The following is a 21,176-nucleotide window of genomic DNA, read 5'->3' as shown; positions in this document are numbered from 1 at the left end:
AACTTATCTCCCCTGTATGAGTCTCAGGTTTCTCAATCTGTAAATATGGAAAATAAAATCCTTATAGAATATCTTTCGAAGGTTAGATTTTATATATATATATATAACTTTCTAATTACATCATCACCATTAGAAAGGATTCTTAAGTTCAGCCATTTGTAAAATATGAATGATAATGCTCTCAAAGGACTGGTGTAAATGCAGTTGGTATTTTCAAGATCTCTAGCTGAACAGAGAACAGGGAAGAGAATGAAGTACCTTATGGCACTGCTAACATGCCCATCCACATCTAGCCTGCCCCAGGACCTACTGGGAACCACAAAAAAATCATACTGATTTGTGATATATAATCACTGAGCTCTGTAATTCTCTGCTTTCTTTTTAGTGTCCCTCACTAGACTGTGACCTCTTTAAGGGAAAGATGCATACCATACTTTTCTCTGCTTCCCCAGCATCTAACCCAGAGTCTGGCAAATATTTGTTGGATACAAAAATGAATAAATAAATAATTGTCTCTCTTTTAGGCTTATCCATCAATCTCCAAGTTTAGTCCTAAGGGAGGAAAAAAAAAAAAATCCCCAAATCATTCTAACTTCGCTCTTTAGAAGCCAGCCAGAAGAAATGGTCTCCCAATTCAAAGTCGCCAAGCTAGAAGACTGCACAGAGGGAAGAAACCCTTGGCCCCTTTTATGGATATGAAGAAGATCCCCCGATGCTCTCAGATCACACCTGCCCCAAACACACCAATGGTGGTGCCCTGGGAGTGGCCCACATAGTAGAGTTGCTCCTGTCCCGTTTTCTCTAGGATAAAATTGATTGTGGCTGGAAGGTCATATTTAGCCATTTCATCCAAACTGCCAAAGAAAAAGAACAAAAATATTGGGGGAAAGAATTTCATTGTTAAGCCTGCAATCTTCAAACACATTCAATGCAGACATACATGCTCAGCTTTTGTTAAATAGAAGACTAGAATCAAAACATGGTGTTATGTGTCTGTGCAACTTTTCAGGATATTGCCTTGATTGTAAGAGTAACCTTGTTAAGCAACTGAAATCAGAAAAATCTGACTTGCAAAAGCCTGCGCAGGCTTTTCTCTTAATTCTGGAGCAGATTTGCCAAAATTCCCTTGAAAAGAAAAATTACCTGGAATGCTTATTTTAAAAACAGAAAAAAAGCAGGAGTTCCCTTGTGGTGCAGTGGTTTAGGTATCCAGCATTGTCACTGCAGCAGCTCTGGTCACTGCTGTGGCATGGGTTCCATCCCAGGCCTGGGAATTTCCACATGCTGTGGGCATGGCAAAAACAAAAAACAAAAAACAACAAACAAATAAACAAACAAAACAAACCCAAAACAAAACAATAAAGCAAAAGGATTTGCAGACATCAGCCCAGATAGAGTAAATCAAAATTGCCAGGAAAGAGGTCTGGCAATATGTGTATTTATCAAGTACTCCAGGTGCATTTTGTGTGTATGTGTGTTATTGGAAAAACACTCATCTAGGGGATCATTATGTTTTTCTCAATGGTGTACGTGACACAACTGCCGGGGGGCGGGGGGTGGACATTAGGAAATGCCAAATGGCTTCCAGGAATAAAAGCAGGAATGAGGCCAAGGAACAAACAGCTTTAGTGACTTTCAAGGCATGGTTCTAAATTTCACTACAAGTGCAGGGCTTCCTTCAGTAATGCATCTGGCCTAACTTCTAAAGCAGACAGTGCCCCCATGGGCCGCTGCTGGCACCTTGGTTCTAGGGACAGATTTCAGCACCACCAGCCTATATTCAGCAGGATTTCTTCACTGCTAACATTTTTGAGTATAAGCTATGCTAAAAAAGGGCTTGGCTCATCTTGGCTTATCATGAACATCTAGTTCTCAGGATTTTCAACCAAAAACTTGTTACTGGTCCCAATTCTTTATTAGTTTCATTTTTCCTGTTTAGGAAGAATACCACGTAAAATTCCTCTGGGATCCACGTCGACAGACAGTTCTGGAATCAGTCTTTCTAAAGCAGACTTTTGAATTTTAATGTTTTCCTTGCATATATACTTTATATACACGCACACCGAGTGGAATGTTTAAAATAACTATCGATGCAATAATAAGGGCATTTCTTCAGAGCGTGAGAAAGAAATGTTTTCCTTGCACATATACTTTACATACACGCACACTGAGTGGAATGTTTAAAATAACTATCAATGCAATAATGAGGGCATTTCTTCAGAGCTCTCGGCAGAAGAAGAAATGTTTTATTTCCTTCTTGTGGATTCTATAGTGTGTGTTTGGACAGACAGGAAAAATTCAAAGGGTGTTCATCCATATAAATCAGTGAAGTAACACACTTTATTTACAGGTAGAATTCTCCTTACCTGAAGGCCCAGTATTCTTGTGATTTGAGTGAAAATTTCAAGTGTTTCCTGGACCAGGTATTTCCCCGGCTGTTCCCCATCCATACATCATAACAAAAATCTGCCAGAAGGAAAGCCAAGCTGTTGTTGGGCAGGTTGCAAATCCAATTACTGGCAGATGCAACTAAGCCATGCTGCAAATATACAACAGGCTTTGGAGCTGTAAAACATGGGTGACAAGAAATTTTTATCTGAACTTCCTTGGTGTGTACAAGAAAACTCTCTTTCCTGACTCACTGTAGTATAGAAGAAAGGTTAAGAGATGAAAATAGGAATCAGGCAAGCCTGAGCTCTAGGGTTTCAAGCTACTTCTGAAGCTGGGCAAGTTATTTACCTTCTCTATGCCTTATTTTTCTCTTTGAAAAAATGGTGTTATGTACAACGTATTGTATGGCTGTATAGCCGTTGGAATTAGATTGCCCTGATTCAAAACCTATTTTGCTACATAGTAATTTCTTTGTGCTTTAGTTAATTTATTTTGTGATGGGGAATAATAAATGCTATCTTATGGTGTAGTTGTAAGAACTAAATTAAAATTAAAGTACATAAAATTCTGTTCAACCCAATAAATATCTCCTCTATACCTATTCATATTAAAGGCATTTTATTTTTCAAAAAGCATCTGAGGACAAAACTAAGTCTTTTTCCAAAATAATAACAAAGACAATAGAAATGCCATTTGTGGACTGTTTACTGAATGTCAGGCACTATGCTAATTAACTTGCATTGTCAGAAAGCAAAATGTAAGGTTTTAAGTGAAATTTACACAAGGTAAAATTGTTATTTTGCTATCAAAATTCCACTTGCAATGTTGAATTGGTACAGTTTGACTAAGAAAGAGAAAAGAAAAAGAAAGAAACAGAGAAGTGGTATTGAAAACACAGAGATGAGAAAGAGAAGTGACTAGGATATTTCTGCCTTTTATAAATGACTTGTGATATATGTTGGTACCCCAGGAATTTCCATTAGGTCACCTTTGAGGCTAGACCAGCTTCCTGAGGGTAGGCTGGATTGGACTCTAAGCCATCTGGAAGCAAGGACTAAAATCTATATCCATCCATTTTTCAAGGAAAAAAAAACAAAACTAAACAAGTGTTACTAATTCTGTTCAATTACTCCAAACAGCAGTCATAATCCACAGCCCCTCTCTTATCTGAGCTCTCAGGCAGCTTCTCATTACAGAGATGACTTTCCATCTCAGGCCTTTGGGCAGCTACCTGGCAGAACTGATAAGATAAAAGCTGGAGGAAACACAGTTCTTGTATTTCCAAAGGTAGTGGAGTTATTTTAGGGGATGATCAGTTCTATAAAGTGAACAACAGCCTACCATCTCCCTCTCTTTTAAAAAGTCTAGACTGCCTCTTCAAATAACCAACCCTCTGATACTGGATAATTTGGTTATACAACACTCCAAATAAAGGAGTTAAGAAATGAGAGAAGAAAGTCAACAGTTCTTGCCAAGTGTATTCTCCTTTTTAGAGGTATCAAACTATATGGTAAAAAAAATAGAAATGGCTGTTTAATTACATTCAAGTGTAGAACTATTAGGGTCAAATTTACTTCAAAAAATAAAATCCCGGAGTTCCTGTCGTGGCGCAGTGGTTAACGAATCCGACTAGGAACCATGAGGTTGCGAGTTCGGTCCCTGCGCTTGCTCAGTGAGTTAAGGATCTGGCGTTGCCGTGAGCTGTGGTGTAGGTTGCAGACACGGCTCGGATCCTGCGTTGCTGTGGCTCTGGCGTAGGCCAGTGGCTATAGCTCAGATTAGACCCCTAGCCTGGGAACCCCCATATGCCGTGGGAGCGGCCCAAGAAATGGCAAAAAAACAAAAAAAATAAAAAAATAAAAATAAGATAAAATAAAATAAAATCCCAGTGACTCATGTAGAGAAATAATTACAAGTGAAGTAACACCGGTTAGAAAACTATTGTAGTGCCTGGAGCAAAAGAAAATGATAATGCCCAAGCCTGAACTTGAGAGAGATTGAAGCTGAGAGAAGCTTTCATGTTAGAGAGAAGTTTAGAAGACAAAATGGATAGGTCTCGATGCTTGGCTGGATATAGGAGGTGAGGAAGAAGAAAGTAATAAAAGGACCCTAGAGTTCTGGTTTTTAAGCCTGGAAAATGGAATCTCTAGAGTAAGATCAAGTTTTCTTTTGTTTTTGTGTTTGTTTGGAAGGAGGAAAAAGTGATGGAGAAAAGGAAGACTGAATAAACAGTTTATGAGAAAATGCTTAAAAAACACGGTTATATGAATGAAACAGTAGTGGAGATGGTGGTGATAATTGTCCACTACGGGAAGAGAAAAGGCTCTCTTTCAGAACAAAAGCTGCCCCCCTGCTATCAGCACATCTAAGACTCTCTCCTTAGGCAGTATTCCTTTCATAATGGAATAAATCCTACCTGTTCTTGGACATTCTCTTCCATAAGGAATTCTGTAAATTCCAAGGACATAACCATCTTTTGTCACAACATCATATTTTTCAGAAGGGTAGCCCCAGTAAGAAATAATCTGGCTCTGCAAAGAGAAAGGGAAAATACATACCTTCATGATGTAATCCCTTGATTTTTATACCCACATTGCAACATAGTATTTTAAGTCAAAACCTACTGTTCATCTATGTATTGGGACATAAGATGGCAGGAAAATCAGGATAATTTGAGGAGAGTGTTAAAAGGAGGATGCATGCAAAGACATGGATAAGGCAAGGTGGGTGACCATACATCCTGGTTATGGGTGAAGGCTTTAGTGGTACACAGTACACACAGGAATATGTGTTCCTTATGTATTCAATGGAATGAAGCATATAGTAAATATTGGTCATTGCCTTTTTTTTTTTTTTTTGGGGTCTCGTTCGATTCCATTCCACTCTATTCCAGTCCTTTTCTGGTATGAATAGCCTCATGTTAAGATAGTTTTGGTTATAAGCAACCAAAACCAAATCTGGCTTATTAAACTGCAAAAGTGCATGGATAGGGTTCAAAAATCAAAAAGAAACTGCTCTAGAAATAGCCTGAGAAAGAAGGCAAGGATACTCTACAGAGATCATCAATATGAACACATGAACCTTCTCGTCAGAAAACCACCATGAGATGGTAGCTCAAACTACCAGCAGAGGGAGTATAACTGTCCCAGTCTGGGTCAGGTATTTCAACTCTTAGTCACTCCAGGAGACAAGAGAGGGAGCACAAACTAGACAAGCACACCAGTTGTATCTAAAATGATAATAACGTGGAGTTCCCATTGTGGCGCAGTGGAAATGAATCTGACTAGTATCCATGAAGATGCGGGTTTAATCCTGAGTTAAGGATCTGGCATTGCCATGAGTTGTGGTGTAGGTCACAGACATAGCTTGCATCTGGTGTTGCTATGGCTGTGGTATAGGCTAGCAGATGTAACTCTGATTCAAACCCTAGCCTGTGAACTTCCAATGCTGCAGGTGTGCTCCCAAAAAGCAAAAAAAAAAAAAAGACAATAACTTAATAATTCCTTAATGAATGACTTACAATATTCATATTAGCTTCAGGATTTGTGGTCCTTCCTTTCTTATGATAACCACACGTAGTTCCAAGAAGAAGCATCCAGCATGCTGCTGCTAAAGGCCACATTTGGAATTGCCTAGAAAAGGAAATATTAATATGCTTATCATCTAGGGGAATTCTAAAATTTGGTGTAATTTTTCTAAAGCACTACTGTGGGAGGGAGTAGAAAGATGCTTCTTGACTGTGTCTTAGCAAGTAATATACTTAATGATTCAAGACTTGTCCCATGACAACTCTGAAATGGTAATTTTTAGTGAGAAAGAAAGAAGGAAAGAAGAAAGGAAGAAACCAACAGCAATTAAATTTCCAATAGAATATTGAACAAAAGAAGGAAATGTATAGTTCACAGAAAAAAATATAATGGCAAATATATTAATTGCATTTAATATCTCCAGTTTCCAGATAGATTAATACTTTTCTTCTGAAAATGGGAGTGAGCATTGGCAAAATCTTTATGGAAAGGCATTTATTAACATGTCTTACAAATTTAAAAATATGTATACCCTTCACTTAATATAGTTCTATTTCCAAGAGTCTATCCAAAAGAAAAATAATTTATATGCAAATATCATGTATAAAATTATCACGCATTGCATATCTAATACAGTGAAATTTGCCAAAATAAGAGAATGACAAATAAATTATGGGGGAGGAAGGATGGAATTATTTAGCTACCAAGTATTATGCTTTTATGTGATATGCAATATTACTATTATATAATATTAAGGGCAAAACAATGTAACTTGTGCATATATTTTGAGCTCAGTGATTAAAAAAACTATAAAGAGAAAAAAGGACCAAACATCAAATTTTAGTTATGGCTATAGCTAGATGGTGAATATTTGGGTGATTATTTTATTTTTATTTTTATTAATTAATTAATTTTTTTGTCTTTTTAGGGCTGCACTCATGGCATATGGAGGTTCCCAGGCTAGGGGTTGAATCTGAGCTGTAGCTGCTAGCCTACACCACAGCCACAGTAACATGGGATCTGAGCCGTGCTTCTGACCTACAGCACAGCTCAAGGCAATGTAGGATCCTTAACCCACTGAGTGAGACCAGGGATCAAACCCCACATCCTCGTGGATAATAGTTGGGTTCTTTAACCGCTGAGCCATGACTGGAACTCCTATTTTCTTATTTTTAAAGGACTTTCCATACCTTCTAAATATTCCATATCCTGTATTACTTTATAATAAAAAAGAAGTTATTTTTCAAATAGAAATTTGACAATTATGGGGGGGAGAGATGAAATATATTCCTCATTTGGCTTTGAAACTACTTAAGTTTAAAAACAGACAACTGGCGTTCCCACTGTGGCGCAGCGGAAACAATCCAAGTAGGAACCATGAGGTTGCGGGTTGGATCCCTGGCCTTGCTTAGTGGGTTAAGGATCCAGGGTTGCATGAGCTGTGTTGTAGGCCACAGACACATGTCAGATCTGGCATTGCTGTGGCTGGCAGCTGCAGCTCCAGTTCGACGCCTAGCCTGGGAACCTCCATATGCCTCAGGTGTGGCCCTAAAAAGCAAAACAAACAAAACAAAACAAAAAACAAAAAAACACAGACCACAACTGCAAAGGTAACAGAGGGGGACATTTTTGCAGGGGACTTCCCATTAACTACTGTATAAAATGAAGGTCTTCAAATTATTAGAAAATACATTATCTGCTAATTTGTTCTCTTTTCCTTTAGCAAAAGATAAAGACAAGATTGAAGCTAAAGTAAGTTTAGCTCTAAAGCAAATGCCCTTATGACAGGATTATACATTTGCCTAGGCCAGGCAAATGTATACAGTCCAGGTATATGTAAATGCGTATGTAAATGTGTAAATGTATACACAGGCGGTTGTGCATACAGTCCCTCAGTATCCAGATGAAATTAGTTCCAGCACTACTCTACTTACCCCTTACCCCCACCCCCACAGAAACCAAAACCCACAGATGCTCAATTCTTATATAAAGTGGCATGGTATTTGCATATGCAAATCTATGCACATCATCCTGAATATTTTGTTATCTCTAGATTACTTATAATATTTTCACATTGTAATGCAATGTAAATGCTACATAAATAGTTGTAAATACAATGTAAATACTACATAAATTATTGCAAATTCAGGTTCTGCTTTGTGGAATTTTCTATAAATTTTTTTTTTGATATTTTCTATGTGGAACTCAGAGATATGGAGGGCCAAATGTATATTACGGGGTTCTGTAAAACAGAGGGTTCACTTTGTGCTTTCAACACCACTTCCCCATTTCCTTCTTTCCCTTTCTCTTTCTTAGTCAAATTGTTCCAATTCTATATTGCAAATAGGATTTTTATATAAAATTAGCATATAAGAGAGATGGCAAATCTTACCCTGTAGGAAGTGGAAGGATTTTTTCAGACACTACCTTTGCCACTCTGTTATAGAAAATTCTATGAATTCCTCTCCTGGATTGGTCAAAGTCTTAAACTCTGCTGACAATATATATTAACATAATTAATCCATACTATAATTAATATGATTAGTAATATATGAATTATGTGGTAAATATGTATATTTATATTAATACAATATATTTACTTATAACTAAGATTGATTAATACAGCTAAATTCCTGATGCATCACTATGGTAGTGATAATAATACCACCACTAACACAATGATAAGTTTTGTGACTATTACTAGAACTTTGTTTTGAGCAGCTATTACGGACAAATAATATTGTAATGGAGCAGGAGTCTATGAGGACTTTCTGAGGCCTTCCCCCATATCCTCTGCTTTAGTTCCTCTCCGAAGTACCTGGATATCAGTTTCTGATAAGGATTTCCTAAACTGTTTTACAAATGTGAAAACCCACCCCCTTCCAAAAGGAGATGTTAAGTACTTGATGACCCTGGGTACTCAGCCCTAGGCCTCCTGAAGCTAAGGGTTGTTCATTTTAACCCCTGTGACCCCGCCCAGTTATCTCACCATCAGCCAATCAGAGAATTGTGCACAAGTTGATCACTTACCCTGTGAGAGACCCCTCTCCCTCACCTGGCTTTTAAAAATCTGGGATTAATAGATGCAAACTATTGCCTTTGGAATGGCTAAGCAATGAGATCCTGCTGTATAGCTCTGGGAACTGTGTCTAGTCACTTATGATGGAGCATGATGGAGGATAATGTGACAAAAAGAATGTATATATGTATGTGTGACTGGGTCACCTTGAGGTACAGTAGAAAATTGACAGAACATTGTAAACCAACTATAACGAAAAAATAAAAATCATTTAAAATTTTTAAAAATGCTTCACAATTTTGGTTTGGGTAGTTTGGGCTTGGGCGGCATGAGCCACCAAACTGCTTGTTTGGCCCTGTAATAAACATTTCTCTGCTTCAAACTCTGTTTCAGTTTGTTCGTCCTCACTGTGGGTCTGGCACATGTACTTGAGCTAACAATATGGCAGATATAATTATTTCATTTTATTCTCAAAATAATCCCTAGGGATAATAAATATCATTTCCATTTTATTTCATATAGAAACTTTCCCTGAGGTCAAGTCATTTGCCTGAGTTAAAACACGTGGTGGAGCCAGAATCTGACTCTAAAGGAAATGCTCTTAATTATTATGCTCTTAACCACTCAGTCCATTCAGAATAGCTGATTTTGGAGGCTATATGCATGACTTGTGTAGACCAAAAAATATGCACAATCTAAAAGTCGTGAGTTAAGATTTATTGGGAGCAAAATGAGGACTTAAGCCCAGGAGGTAGCATCTAAAGTAACCTTGAGAAAACTGCACCTAGGAGGAGTAAGGGGAGCTAGGATATATATGAGTATTGCAGAAAAGTATAGATATCAGCAACAAATGATTACTGTTAATAAAAGAAAATTAGATAACTCAAATTAAGGAATTTAGTGCTTTTCTATTTATGGGAAAATACAAGGTTCTAGGCTTCTTGAAATTGTTCCATTGATCTGCACTTCAGCTCTCTGGGGCCAGCATCTTATGTTTTCCATCCCGCATTTCCTCAGGGTTCACCTTTGGAGTGGCTGCAGTCTGATGGCAGCTGTACCCCCCCCCCCCCCCACACACACACACACATTTGTGTGTATCAAGTATAATATCAGTAGGAAACGTCCCTGTCATCAGTGATATCATACTTTTTGTTTCATCTTTTATTTACTAATGAACTGAGAAGGATGAGGAAAGACATGTAGGAAAAGAGAGGGAGTGGGAGAAAGAAAGCAATCATATCATAGATAATTATTTGGACTAAAGGATAAAAGATTCACATTTATAATAATCATTGTTACTTATATGATTGCAACCAGGCCAAGCAATACACTGAAAGAACATCCTCCCCACCCCCAAAGAGAGACACATAGGAGTAAAATTTAAGAAAGACTTATACATTAAATGTCACTTCTAGGCAATCTGAGTATTTTTTGTTTTTTTTGTTTTGTTTTGTTTTTACTTCCTATCTTAAAATTGTCTATGTTTAAGCAATTTATCTGTATTCAGTGGTTAGTATACAAAGCTCCCAGTAAATTCATTTCTGTATATTTTCCAGTGAAATATTAGCAAGTTTATGGCAATTGAGCATTGCTTATTTTTGTTCTACAATCAGATAATGCATCATTATTTCACCAGTTGTGCACGGAGTGGGGAGAGTTTTTTATCCTCTTCTCCACTGTTATGTAGAATTACAAGACATACCTGGGGGTTAGTGAAAGAATTTGGAAGAATGAGGAAAAAAAACCCTCCAGATTGGGCCTGTCTTCCCATCTAGAACAACACATGGGGCTGAAAATACATGCTCTGTGCAGCCTACCTCTTCAGGCTGTTGCAAGAGTCCCAGGTGCTAATGTTAAATACAGCATGTTTAAATTATGAGGAAATATAAAATTCTTTTCTTTCTCAGTTCCTCTTTTGTCTTCTCAGCTCTAAGCTCTTTTTCCTCTCTAGTCCTGAAAGCTGAGAGTCTTAGACATTTTCTTATGGTCTATGACTTTGTCAAACCCTGCCTATAATCTATTATGACATTCTTTCAAATTTCTCAAAATTGTTTTTCAAACCTCACTGAACTCAAAATTACTTTTTTTCTGTTATTCTTTCAAAACTATTTTCAGTTACTTCTGCCACCTCTCTAGTCTACTATCTCATTCCTAATACCTATATCATTTTACTGGACTCCTGGTTAGTCTTTTATTTTCTAGTCTTTGTAACCCAACTCATATTTATGTTGCTGCCAGACTAACTTTTTTGTTGTCTTTTTTTAGGGCCACATCTGTGACATATGGAGGTTCCCAAGCTAGGGGTAGAATCGGAGCTATAGTTGCCGGCCTACTCCACATCCACAGCAACGGCCAGATAGGAGCCATGTCTGTGACTTAACACCACAGCTCACGGCAATGCTGGACCCTTAACCCACTGAGCAAGGCCAGGGATGGAACCTTTGTCCTCATGGATACTAGTCAGATTCATTTCTTCTGAGCCATGATGGGAACTCCTGCCAGATTAATTTTTATAAAACCATTTCTCCTGTCAAATTTTCACTCAAGATATCATAATGAAAACTTTTACTTTCAATTATGATGCAGTAACCCATACAGACTAGCTGTCTCACTGATAAAGTATAGAGGTCAGTTATTTTCAGAATCAGAAAACAGGGTACTATATTACAATCCAGAGATAGGTATATTTTTAAAAGCTAATAGAAGAATTAAAACAGAATGCTAAAAATATTTGATCATCCTAGAAGAAGGCAGAAAAAGGGTCATAGAGAAACAGGAAAAGAAAAAAAGAGAAAGGAAGGAGGGAAGAAAAAATGACAAGCAGTAAATAAAAAGACGGCAGACAAGCCCAAATATTAATGTAATTTTTCTAATTAAAAGACAGAAATTGTCAGACTGGATAAAAAAACAAAACCCAACTACTTTGAACAAGAGACACATTTTAAATATATAGAAAAATAGGTTGAAAGTAAAATAAAGAAGTATACCATGTAAGAAGTAAGCATAAAAAAGCTGGCATGGGTATATTAATATTAGACAAAGTAGGCTTTCAAGACAAAGAGTATCTCCATATTTCAGAGTTTATCTGGAAGACAAGTCAGTTCATAAGAACAACAAAACAACCCTAAATGTGTAGGTACCTAAGAGTAGAACTTAGGAATGAAAAAGAAAAAACTGACAGAACTATGAGGGAATTTAAGCTTCATAGTTGTAGATTTCAACATCTGTCTTTCAGTACCTGATAGAAGTGAACAGAAAACCAGCAATAATAAAGGAAATCTGAACAATACCATAACTGAGTTGATATAATTGACATTTGTAGAACACATTTAAGGACCATATAGGTAGGTGAAAAATTAAAAAGGGAAATTAGAAAAGACATGTAATTGAATAATAATAAAAACACTACTACTCTAAAGGGACTCAGCCTAAGTAGTGCTTAGAAAGATATTTAGAGACTTAACTTTATTAGAAAAGAGAAAATTTTACAATCAATAATCCAAACTTTAAGTAGAAAAAAGAAAATTAAATTAAGCCCAAAGTGACTAGAAATGAAAAAGAAAAAAAAAAAAAAACCAGACCAGAGAATATTACAGAAAATTAACAAAGTCAAAAGTTGGCCCTTTGAAAAGATTAATAAATTGATAAGCACTGGCAAAACTAATCAAGGAAGAGCTGTTTCAAGAACAAATAGAACACTTGATTAGCCCTATATATATTAAAGAAATTAAATCTGTTTTAAAAAAAATTTCCATACACACACAAACAGAAATTTCAGAACAAATAGTTACAATGGTAAATATACTATTCAAAATTTAAGCAAGAAATAATTATGTTAAGAAAAAGCAAACAACTCCAAACTCAAAACTCTTCCAGAAATATGAAAGAAATTATTCCCAACTCATTTTATGAGGCCAACATAAATTAATAATCTTATTCTAAAATGATCTAAATAGCCAAAACATGTTTGCAAAAGATACATAGGTGAATGACTTATGCTACCTGATTTTGACTTAACTATAAAGCTACAATACCAAGACTTATTGTGTGGCATTTTCATAAGGGTAAACATACAGTTCATGGAATATAATACTTGACCCATATACAGACACATACACAAATAGTTGGTCAATTGATCGGCGAAGAAGGCTTCCAAGGTAATTCAAAGGAAAATAATTACATTTTCTAAAATGGCATAGAAGAAAAAAATCAAACTTGATCCCCAATTAACACCATACATAAGGTGAAAACTAAATCATAAGCCTAAATATAAAAGCTAAAACTATAAAAGTATAGAATAAAACATAGAAAATCTTTGTGAATTTGATGTGGGCAAGGATATCTTAGGATAGAAAAAGCATAAAGAAAAAAGTGATATATTGGACTTCATCAAAATTTAAAACTTACCCTACTAAAAAGACACCATTAAGAAATTAAAAAAGCAAGCCACAGACTTAGCAAATATGTAAAGCAAATATTTAACAAAGAAATTTTATTCATGATGTATACACGATCTCTTAAAGTTCAAGAATTCAAATAGCCAATAATAACATGGATAAATCCTTATACAAATATTTTAGTAAAGAAAACATATGAGTGACTAATAAGCACATGAAAAGGTGTCTATATCTTTAGGCATCTGGGAAATACAAATCAAAACTACAATGAGATAACTTTTCTCACCTACTATTATAGATAGAATTAAGAAGACCAATTGTTAAGCAAGGACAGCAAACAACCAGAATGCCCACACATTGCTGATAGAAATGTAAAATAGAATAAACACTAGATAAAAAAATTTGGTATTATCTTACAGAGTTTTATATAAAATATACAGTTACCACAAGACTCAGTATTTCTACTTTTAGGTATTTACCAAGAGAAATAAAAATGTATGTCTACAAAAACTCTTGTAAATAAATATTCACAGCACCTTTTTTCATAATAGTCTCCAAGCAGATATAACCCAATGTCTGTCAATAATAGAATGGATAAACAGATAGTGGTATATCCATCCAATGATTTCCTATAAAGGTAGTTGTTCAAAGTGAAAGAAAATACAGTCTATTCAAAGACTTATTTGAAAGATTGTTCATTGAAGATTTATTTATCATAGCAAATTTTTGGAAATAACTCATATGTCCATCAATAGTACAGGGGATATACAATTTTTTTTTGTCTTTTTGCTATTTCTTGGGCCGCTCCCGCGGCATATGGAGGTTCCCAGGCTAGGGGTCCAATTGGAGCTGTAGCTACCGGCTTACGCCAGAGCCACAGCAACGCGGGATCTGAGCCGTGTCTGCAACCTACACCACAGCTCATGGCAACGCCGGATCGTCAACCCACTGAGCAAGGGCAGGGACCGAACCCGCAACCTCATGGGTCCTAGTCGGATTCATTAACCACTGCGCCACGACGGGAACTCCTACAATTTTATTTTATTTAAGCAATGGAATACTATTTATAGACACATGAAACAAAAAATATTAATCTAAAAAATGTTATGCTTAGCAAAAGAAGCCAGAAACAAAATAATACTTCCTCTATAATTCAATTTCTAGGAACATCAAGAACAGATTCTCACAGTAAGTGAAGTAAGTCAGAAAGAGAAAGACAAATGCCATATGATATAACTTACATGTGAAATCTAAAATGTGGCACCAAATGAGCTTATCTCCAGAACAGAAACAGACTCATAGATATAGAGAACAGACTTGTGGCTGCCAAGGGGAAAGGGGAGAGAGCAGGATAGACTGAGAATTTGGGGTTAGTAGATGCAAACTATTACATTTAGAATGGATAAGCAATGAGGTCCTGCTGTACAGCACAGGGAACCTCCAATCCCAAGAGAATCTCCAATCTCTTGGGACTGACCATGATGGAAGACAATATTAGAAAGGGAATGTGTATATATACATATACATATACATATTGACAGAGTCACTTTGCTGTACAGCAGAAGTTGACAGAACATTGTGAATCAACTATACTTTAATAAAAATAAAAAAGAACAGGTAAAATAAATTTGTTGGAATACAAATCACAATAGTGTTTTCTTGGTGGGGGGATTGACTGGAAAGGTACAAGAGGAAACTCCCAGGGTGATGGCCATACTCTATATCTTAACTTGGATAATTGTCAAGACTCATCAAACTGTATACTTAGTATCTGTGTATGTTATTGAATATAATTATAACTCACAAAGAAACTGGAAACTATATTGCAAAGCAGGTTTTCTCAAAGATTACTTGTGCTGGTATGAATTACTCATTTAGAAAGCAGTATTGTTATAATTACAGAGTTTTTAAGAACATCTATATCTTATGTCCTAGAAATTCTGCTCAATAAATTTATAGTAAGAGGATAAATTCTCAATCTGAATGTGCAGGAGATCCCTCTGTACAAAATTGCTTTTATGCTTGTTGTTTATCATAAAAAAAATAAAAAACATTTTAAATTATAAAGGGAGGCGTCCCTGTTGTGGCTTAGGGGTAACGAACCTGACTAGTATCCAGAAACATGTAGGTTCAATTCCTAACCTCACTCAGTGGGTTAAGGATCCGGCATTGCCATGACCTGTGGGGTAGGTTGCAGATGTGGCTTGGAGCCCAAGTTGTTGTGGCATAGGCCAGCAGCTGCAGCTCAGATTTGACCCCTAGTCTCAACACTTCCCTATGCCACAGGTGCGGGCCTAATAAGCAAAATAAACAAATAAATAATAAAGGGAAGCTTAAGTAAACTATAATATGTTAATTAAATCTTGTAGATAAAGCCATTAAAATGTATATGAGGACTATATAATAACATGAAAACACGCTCATAATATAATGTTAAATGGGGAAAAATTATTGTTGGGAGGAAAGCTGTACTCTTCATGCTAGGATAAGCAGTGATTTTCCAAAAAATACACAGGCACATAAATAGTTTTTAAAAATTGAGTTCTAGATACTATCTCCTAAAATTGACATGGCCCGAGATTTCTACTTTCAAGGAGGTTCTCATTTTCTAACTCAAAGGAAAGGTATAACTCTCTTCTCTCCTGAATCTTAACTATGATGAACTGTCCTCAGTTTTAAAAAATCTTGGGTCCCTAGCAAAGGAACACTTGACAATATTGACAGAGGTATTAGGAAAGGGAGAGCTTAATAAAGTATCAATCTTTTTTTCAAAAGCAATTAACCTTTGCAAATATAGTAGTTTTAAATTCTTTGCTTCTGGGCTTAATAGATGCAAACTATTGCCTTTGGAATGGATAAGCAATGAGATCCTGCTGTATAGCACTGGGAACTACATCTAGTCACTTATAATGGAGCATGATAGAGGATAATGTGAGAAAAAGAATGTATATATGTCTGTGTGACTGGATCACTTTGCTGTACAGTAGAAAACTGATAGAACACTGTAAAGCAACTATAATGGAAAAGATAAAAACAATTTAAAAATTTTTAAAAATTAAAAAAAGAAAAAGGATCTACTTGAGTTGTTAGTAGGTAAATAAAAATCATTTCTGTAGCTGCATTACTGTGTGACTTGTGACACAGATCTTCAGTGAGTTCAGAGTTGAATGGCATTAGGTAAACATGGGGTTTCAGCACTTACAACTGTTAAATGGGAAAATACGGATGCTAAATTTTGTGTCATCTGTGAATAAATAATAATTATCACTGGATGTATGAATTAAAAAGTTTCATCGGGAGTTCCCGTCCTGGCGCAGTGGTTAATGAATCCGACTAGGAACCATGAGGTTGCGGGTTCGGTCCCTGCCCTTGCTCAGCGGGTTAACGATCCGGCGTTGCCGTGAGCTTTGGTGTAAGTTGCAGACGCGGCTCGGATCCAGCGTTGCTGTGGCTCTGGCGTAGGCTGGTGGCTACAGCTCCGATTCAACCCCTAGCCTGGGAACCTCCATATGCCGCGGGAGCGGCCCAAAGAAATAACAGAAAGACCAAAAAAACCCAAAAAACCAAAAGCAAAAACAAAAAAGTTTCATCGATGTCATTGAGATACATTGCTAATAAAATTTGATTTTAAAGCTTAATTATTCATTGAGCTTTTAATATAATGATTCTTAACCAATTGTGTTCTAATAAAAATATCAAGGATAAATCATTAAAAAATGCAAGCCTATAGTCAGAAGAAGTGAAAACAATTTAAATTTGAATGTTTATCCACATTTTTAGTTGTAGAGAAAAAGGATCAATTGATCAGTAAAAGACTTTTTTTTTTCTTTTTTGGCTGCGCAATAGCATATCGAGTTTCTACACCAGGGATCACATCCAAACTGCAGATTTGACCTATGCTACAGTTGTTACCTACTCTGAAGCTGTGGCAATGCCAGATCCTTTAACCTACTGTACCAGTCCAGGGATAGAACCTGAGTCCTGGTGCCACAGACATGCTGCCAATCCATCCCGTTGCACCACAGTGGGAACTCCTAAAAGACTTTTTAGGCATATAAATAAATGATACTAGGATACATATTTACGGAAATATGCAAAACGCTAAAAAAGTGGAATGGAAATATAAATTCAGTAAGAAAACAAAAGTTATACAATTTCAATTCGTGAAATAAAATATTTTTTTCCAATGGATAATCTTAAATATCAAATTCAAATATAAAAATTAAATATTTTCTTGGATATACTTTTATAATTATATAACAATTTTGTCTAAAACTGGCAGTATTTATGAGGTATCTTAAACTACATCCTTTGCAACTATTAAGAATTATGATAAAGGTTTTTCATATGTCAGTCTAAAAATATGTTAATATTTACAGACTTTTGACAAATTTGTTTGGGGCTATAGAAGCAAAACCAAATTTTAAGCAACCACAATTTTATTTTTTGAATATCTCAAACAAATAAATAAGCCAAAAAATATGATCTTCAGAAACACTGTAAGAATTATTCTGAAATGATAATGGTTTTATTTCAATACTAGGAATAAAAATTTTCCCTCTTCTACCAATTTACCTCTTGGTTATATATATATATTCCTTAATGACTTTATTAGCTTGAATTACTCTCAGCATAAAAATATAGTAAAATATTTATTTTAATATATAGTATATTTATTATAAAACATATTTTATGATATAAAATATAATAATAGTATAGTTATACTAAAATATACTAAATAAGATACTTATAAATAATTAGCTGTAAATTTAAACTCAGGGTACTCCAAACAAAGGCCCTAGAAATATTCTTATGGGGCAAAGTCTACAAATTTTAGTATGTTCACCTTATAATAACCATTTTGGCAGTTTCCTATAGTTTTTCTTTATTGTGAGATTTTGGGCAGTGACACAAATGACTGGGTTGGCCGGAAGATTGTTGTTTGTCAATTAAAATTTTTTGACGTCTGCAACAATTTCCCTTTTTATCTGACATTTTCAATATAAAGCCCATTATGGTGTTTACAAAAATTTAGATTCCTTCTTGTCTTCATCTCAGCAACCTTCACAAAACTCTGATATTTTAATCTGTTACCAAATATCAGTGACTCACAAGGTTACACAATTATTAGTAGCAAAGTTAATCAGGATCTAGATCCAAACTGGTTTTTTGTTTTCGGAATTCCCCCACCCATAGAATGAAAGAAGTAAGGAAGCAGGAAGAGAAAGGAGACTATTAACAAGTGGAAGAAAGGAAATCATTACACAATCAGATGTCCAGGCCTGTAAATCTCAGATTTGAGGAGTAGGCACGTTTGTGTCAAAGGAAGAAGGACCAGGCAGCTGTGACAGAATCTTCAAATAGAATAGAGGGGCTCATAGCTCTGTGCTCCAAGCCCAGAGGCAGCAAAAAGAAAGGAGTATTAGGCTGAATGGGGAGGAATATATACCAAGGAGAAAGGAAAAATAAATAGCAAGAGTGAACTATATTTTCATGGCTCTTCTACAATATTAAGGATGAAAGATTTGTTCTGATGGCAAAATAGCCCCTGAAAGGTGGCTGTTTTCAAATTTGAAAAATAAATAACAAAAGAAAGGAGCTGTAGAGGAAATAATTTTTCCCTTAAATTATTTTACAAAGTAAAGGAGACATAAGACAGGTCTGTGAGGAGTTCCCATCATGGCGTAGTGGAAACAAATCTGACTAGGAACCATGAGGTTGAGGGTTCAATCCCTGGCCTTGCTCAGCGGGTTAAGGATCTGGTGTTGCCTTGAGCTGTGGTGTAGGCCAGAGGCTACAGCTCCAATGAGGACCCTCCATATGCCACAGTTGCGGCCCTAAAAAGGACAAAGAAAAAAAAAAGGATAAATGTACTTCAAAAGCAAACAAAAATAACAACCTTTGGACTTTAATATATATTATTAAAGGACAATTATTTAATCTCTTAATGTCTGGAGGGGAATATTTGTGCTTCAGGTTGGCTCATCCTCATCTCCCTAGAGTTGAATGCATGTCTGCAATTAGGGGGATTAGAGGAGACTGTACACTTATATAACATCGACATAAATATGAACCACTTTGTAGACGAGGAAAATGATGGGTCCTTCACAAACTGAGGAGGATGCTCATAATTTCAATAAGCAGGGATATCATTTAGTATGATGACTCTTGCCAATCACTTGGCCCACATTTCCCTGCAGACGACCCTGCTCATAAGAAAAAGTATTCAGGCTAAAGGCCATTGGAATGAGACAGTAAAGGGCTTTTTGAAAAATCCTAAAGAGTTTTTAAAACATTGTTTAAGTATTATTTCCCAAACCCCTAGATGCACAATCCCAAAGAAATTCTTCTTTTTTTTTTTTTTTTTTTTTTTTTGGCTGCATCTATGGCATGTGGAATTTCCTGGGCCGGGGATGGAACCCAGGTTACAGCAGCAACTTGAGCCACTGCAATGTCAACACCGAATCCTTAAACTGCTGTACCACAAGGGAACTCCTAAAATTCTTAAAAGAATCTGTCACTAGCATTTCCAGGTATAGACTTGTGATACCAATTCTTACTGAGATTCAAAAATAGCAATGTCTGCTTTGTACATGCTACAGTTTTCTGAAAGGGAAACCCATCATAACACTCTTGGGAAGCTCTTCAGTATATCTTCTCCATCTGAAGTGGTCATGTTTACTCTTGCTATCTCTTGCTTAACTTGATGGAATCAAAACACAATATTCCTCAACAACAATTAAAGTTCTGTAGCTCCAAATATTTTCTATTTCTTACTAAAAGACCATGACCCAGGTTCTACAAATAGATCAAGAGTTATTACCTGATCTGTGAAGTCTCTGGGGGGGTCTGTCTTCAAGTCCTGAAAGGTTCAGAGAGATTTCAACTCTTTCCAGAGGCAGCTGTCAATGGAGCATGCTCTGTTTCAAACAGCCCAGAAGATGTTGCAACCAGAAACCTCTCAACTGAAAGCAGATTAATCATGACTTGAAATGCAGCCAATGCCACCCAGACACTTTGACAGGTGAGCTCTTAGCCAGTGATGAAAAAAAGAATCGTAATGGACCAGAGTTCCTGCTCCTGCCAAGCCAGTCCCTGAGTTGCATGCTTCAAGGTATAGATGAATTGAAAGCTTCTCAGCAGAATATAGACTCTTCATTCAGAAAATAATTTTCACTCAAGGATGGATGCATTGACCCAGTCATATGAGCATAAAATGTCTAATCCCCTGCATCCTCCAACTACAACACCTGCAATGTAATTCATTCCCAAATAGTGCTTGGCTTTCCTTTAATTTTCTATCTTTTTATGTAAAGTGTGTATTAAAACTGGCAAGAAACAAAGAAAATTTCCAGTTTTTTCAGTTGAAGCCTAGAAAAACAATACCTCACCCAAGATCTCCAGCTAGCTAAAGGCAAACAAACAAAGAAGCAACAACAAACCCAGGTTTTCCTCATCCTCTCTAGCCAGGCTCTATCCTATCATGGAAGCAGTTCCTATGTTTGCACTGGGCAGAGGTTTGGTTTAGATATCCTGTAAAAAAAAAAAATCTTAGAACTGACTAGATTTCTATTTTCTGCTTTCATACTTTTCAGAGGTGCAGATCTAATTTGCTTAAAATAAACCAAGTAGGAGTTCCCGTCGTGGCGCAGTGGTTAACGAATCCGACTAGGAACCATGAGGTTGCGGGTTCGGTCCCTGCCCTTGCCCAGTGGGTTAAGGATCTGGCGTTGCCGTGAGCTGTGGTGTAGGTTGCAGACGCGGCTCGGATCCCGAGTTGCTGTGGCTCTGGTGTAGGCCGGTGGCTACAGCTCCGATTCAACCCCTAGCCTGGGAACCTCC

The 21,176-nt window shown here is 36.4% G+C and overlaps 1 protein-coding gene across 1 annotated transcript in view; it reads right to left on the bottom strand.

Moving 5' to 3' along the window:
• Positions 1-20,269, bottom strand: part of LOC125115806 (lipase member K-like) — a 34,699-nt gene extending 14,430 nt beyond the window's left edge. Inside the window, exons 1-5 of the mRNA XM_047760355.1 lie at positions 20,158-20,269; positions 5,912-6,023; positions 4,808-4,922; positions 2,367-2,565; positions 745-854 (exon numbers count right to left, since the gene is read on the bottom strand). Coding sequence (XP_047616311.1) covers positions 745-854; positions 2,367-2,565; positions 4,808-4,922; positions 5,912-6,013 — 526 coding nt within the window. The 5' untranslated portion in view covers positions 6,014-6,023; positions 20,158-20,269. The remainder of the gene's footprint in view (positions 1-744; positions 855-2,366; positions 2,566-4,807; positions 4,923-5,911; positions 6,024-20,157) is intronic.
• Positions 20,270-21,176: the final 907 nt, after the last annotated feature.

The sequence above is a fragment of the Phacochoerus africanus genome, chromosome 15 (assembly GCF_016906955.1).
Source record: "Phacochoerus africanus isolate WHEZ1 chromosome 15, ROS_Pafr_v1, whole genome shotgun sequence".
Lineage (NCBI taxonomy): Eukaryota > Metazoa > Chordata > Mammalia > Artiodactyla > Suidae > Phacochoerus > Phacochoerus africanus.
The sequence above is the reverse complement of the archived record's forward strand: the minus strand, read 5'-3'. Positions and strand labels throughout refer to the sequence as shown.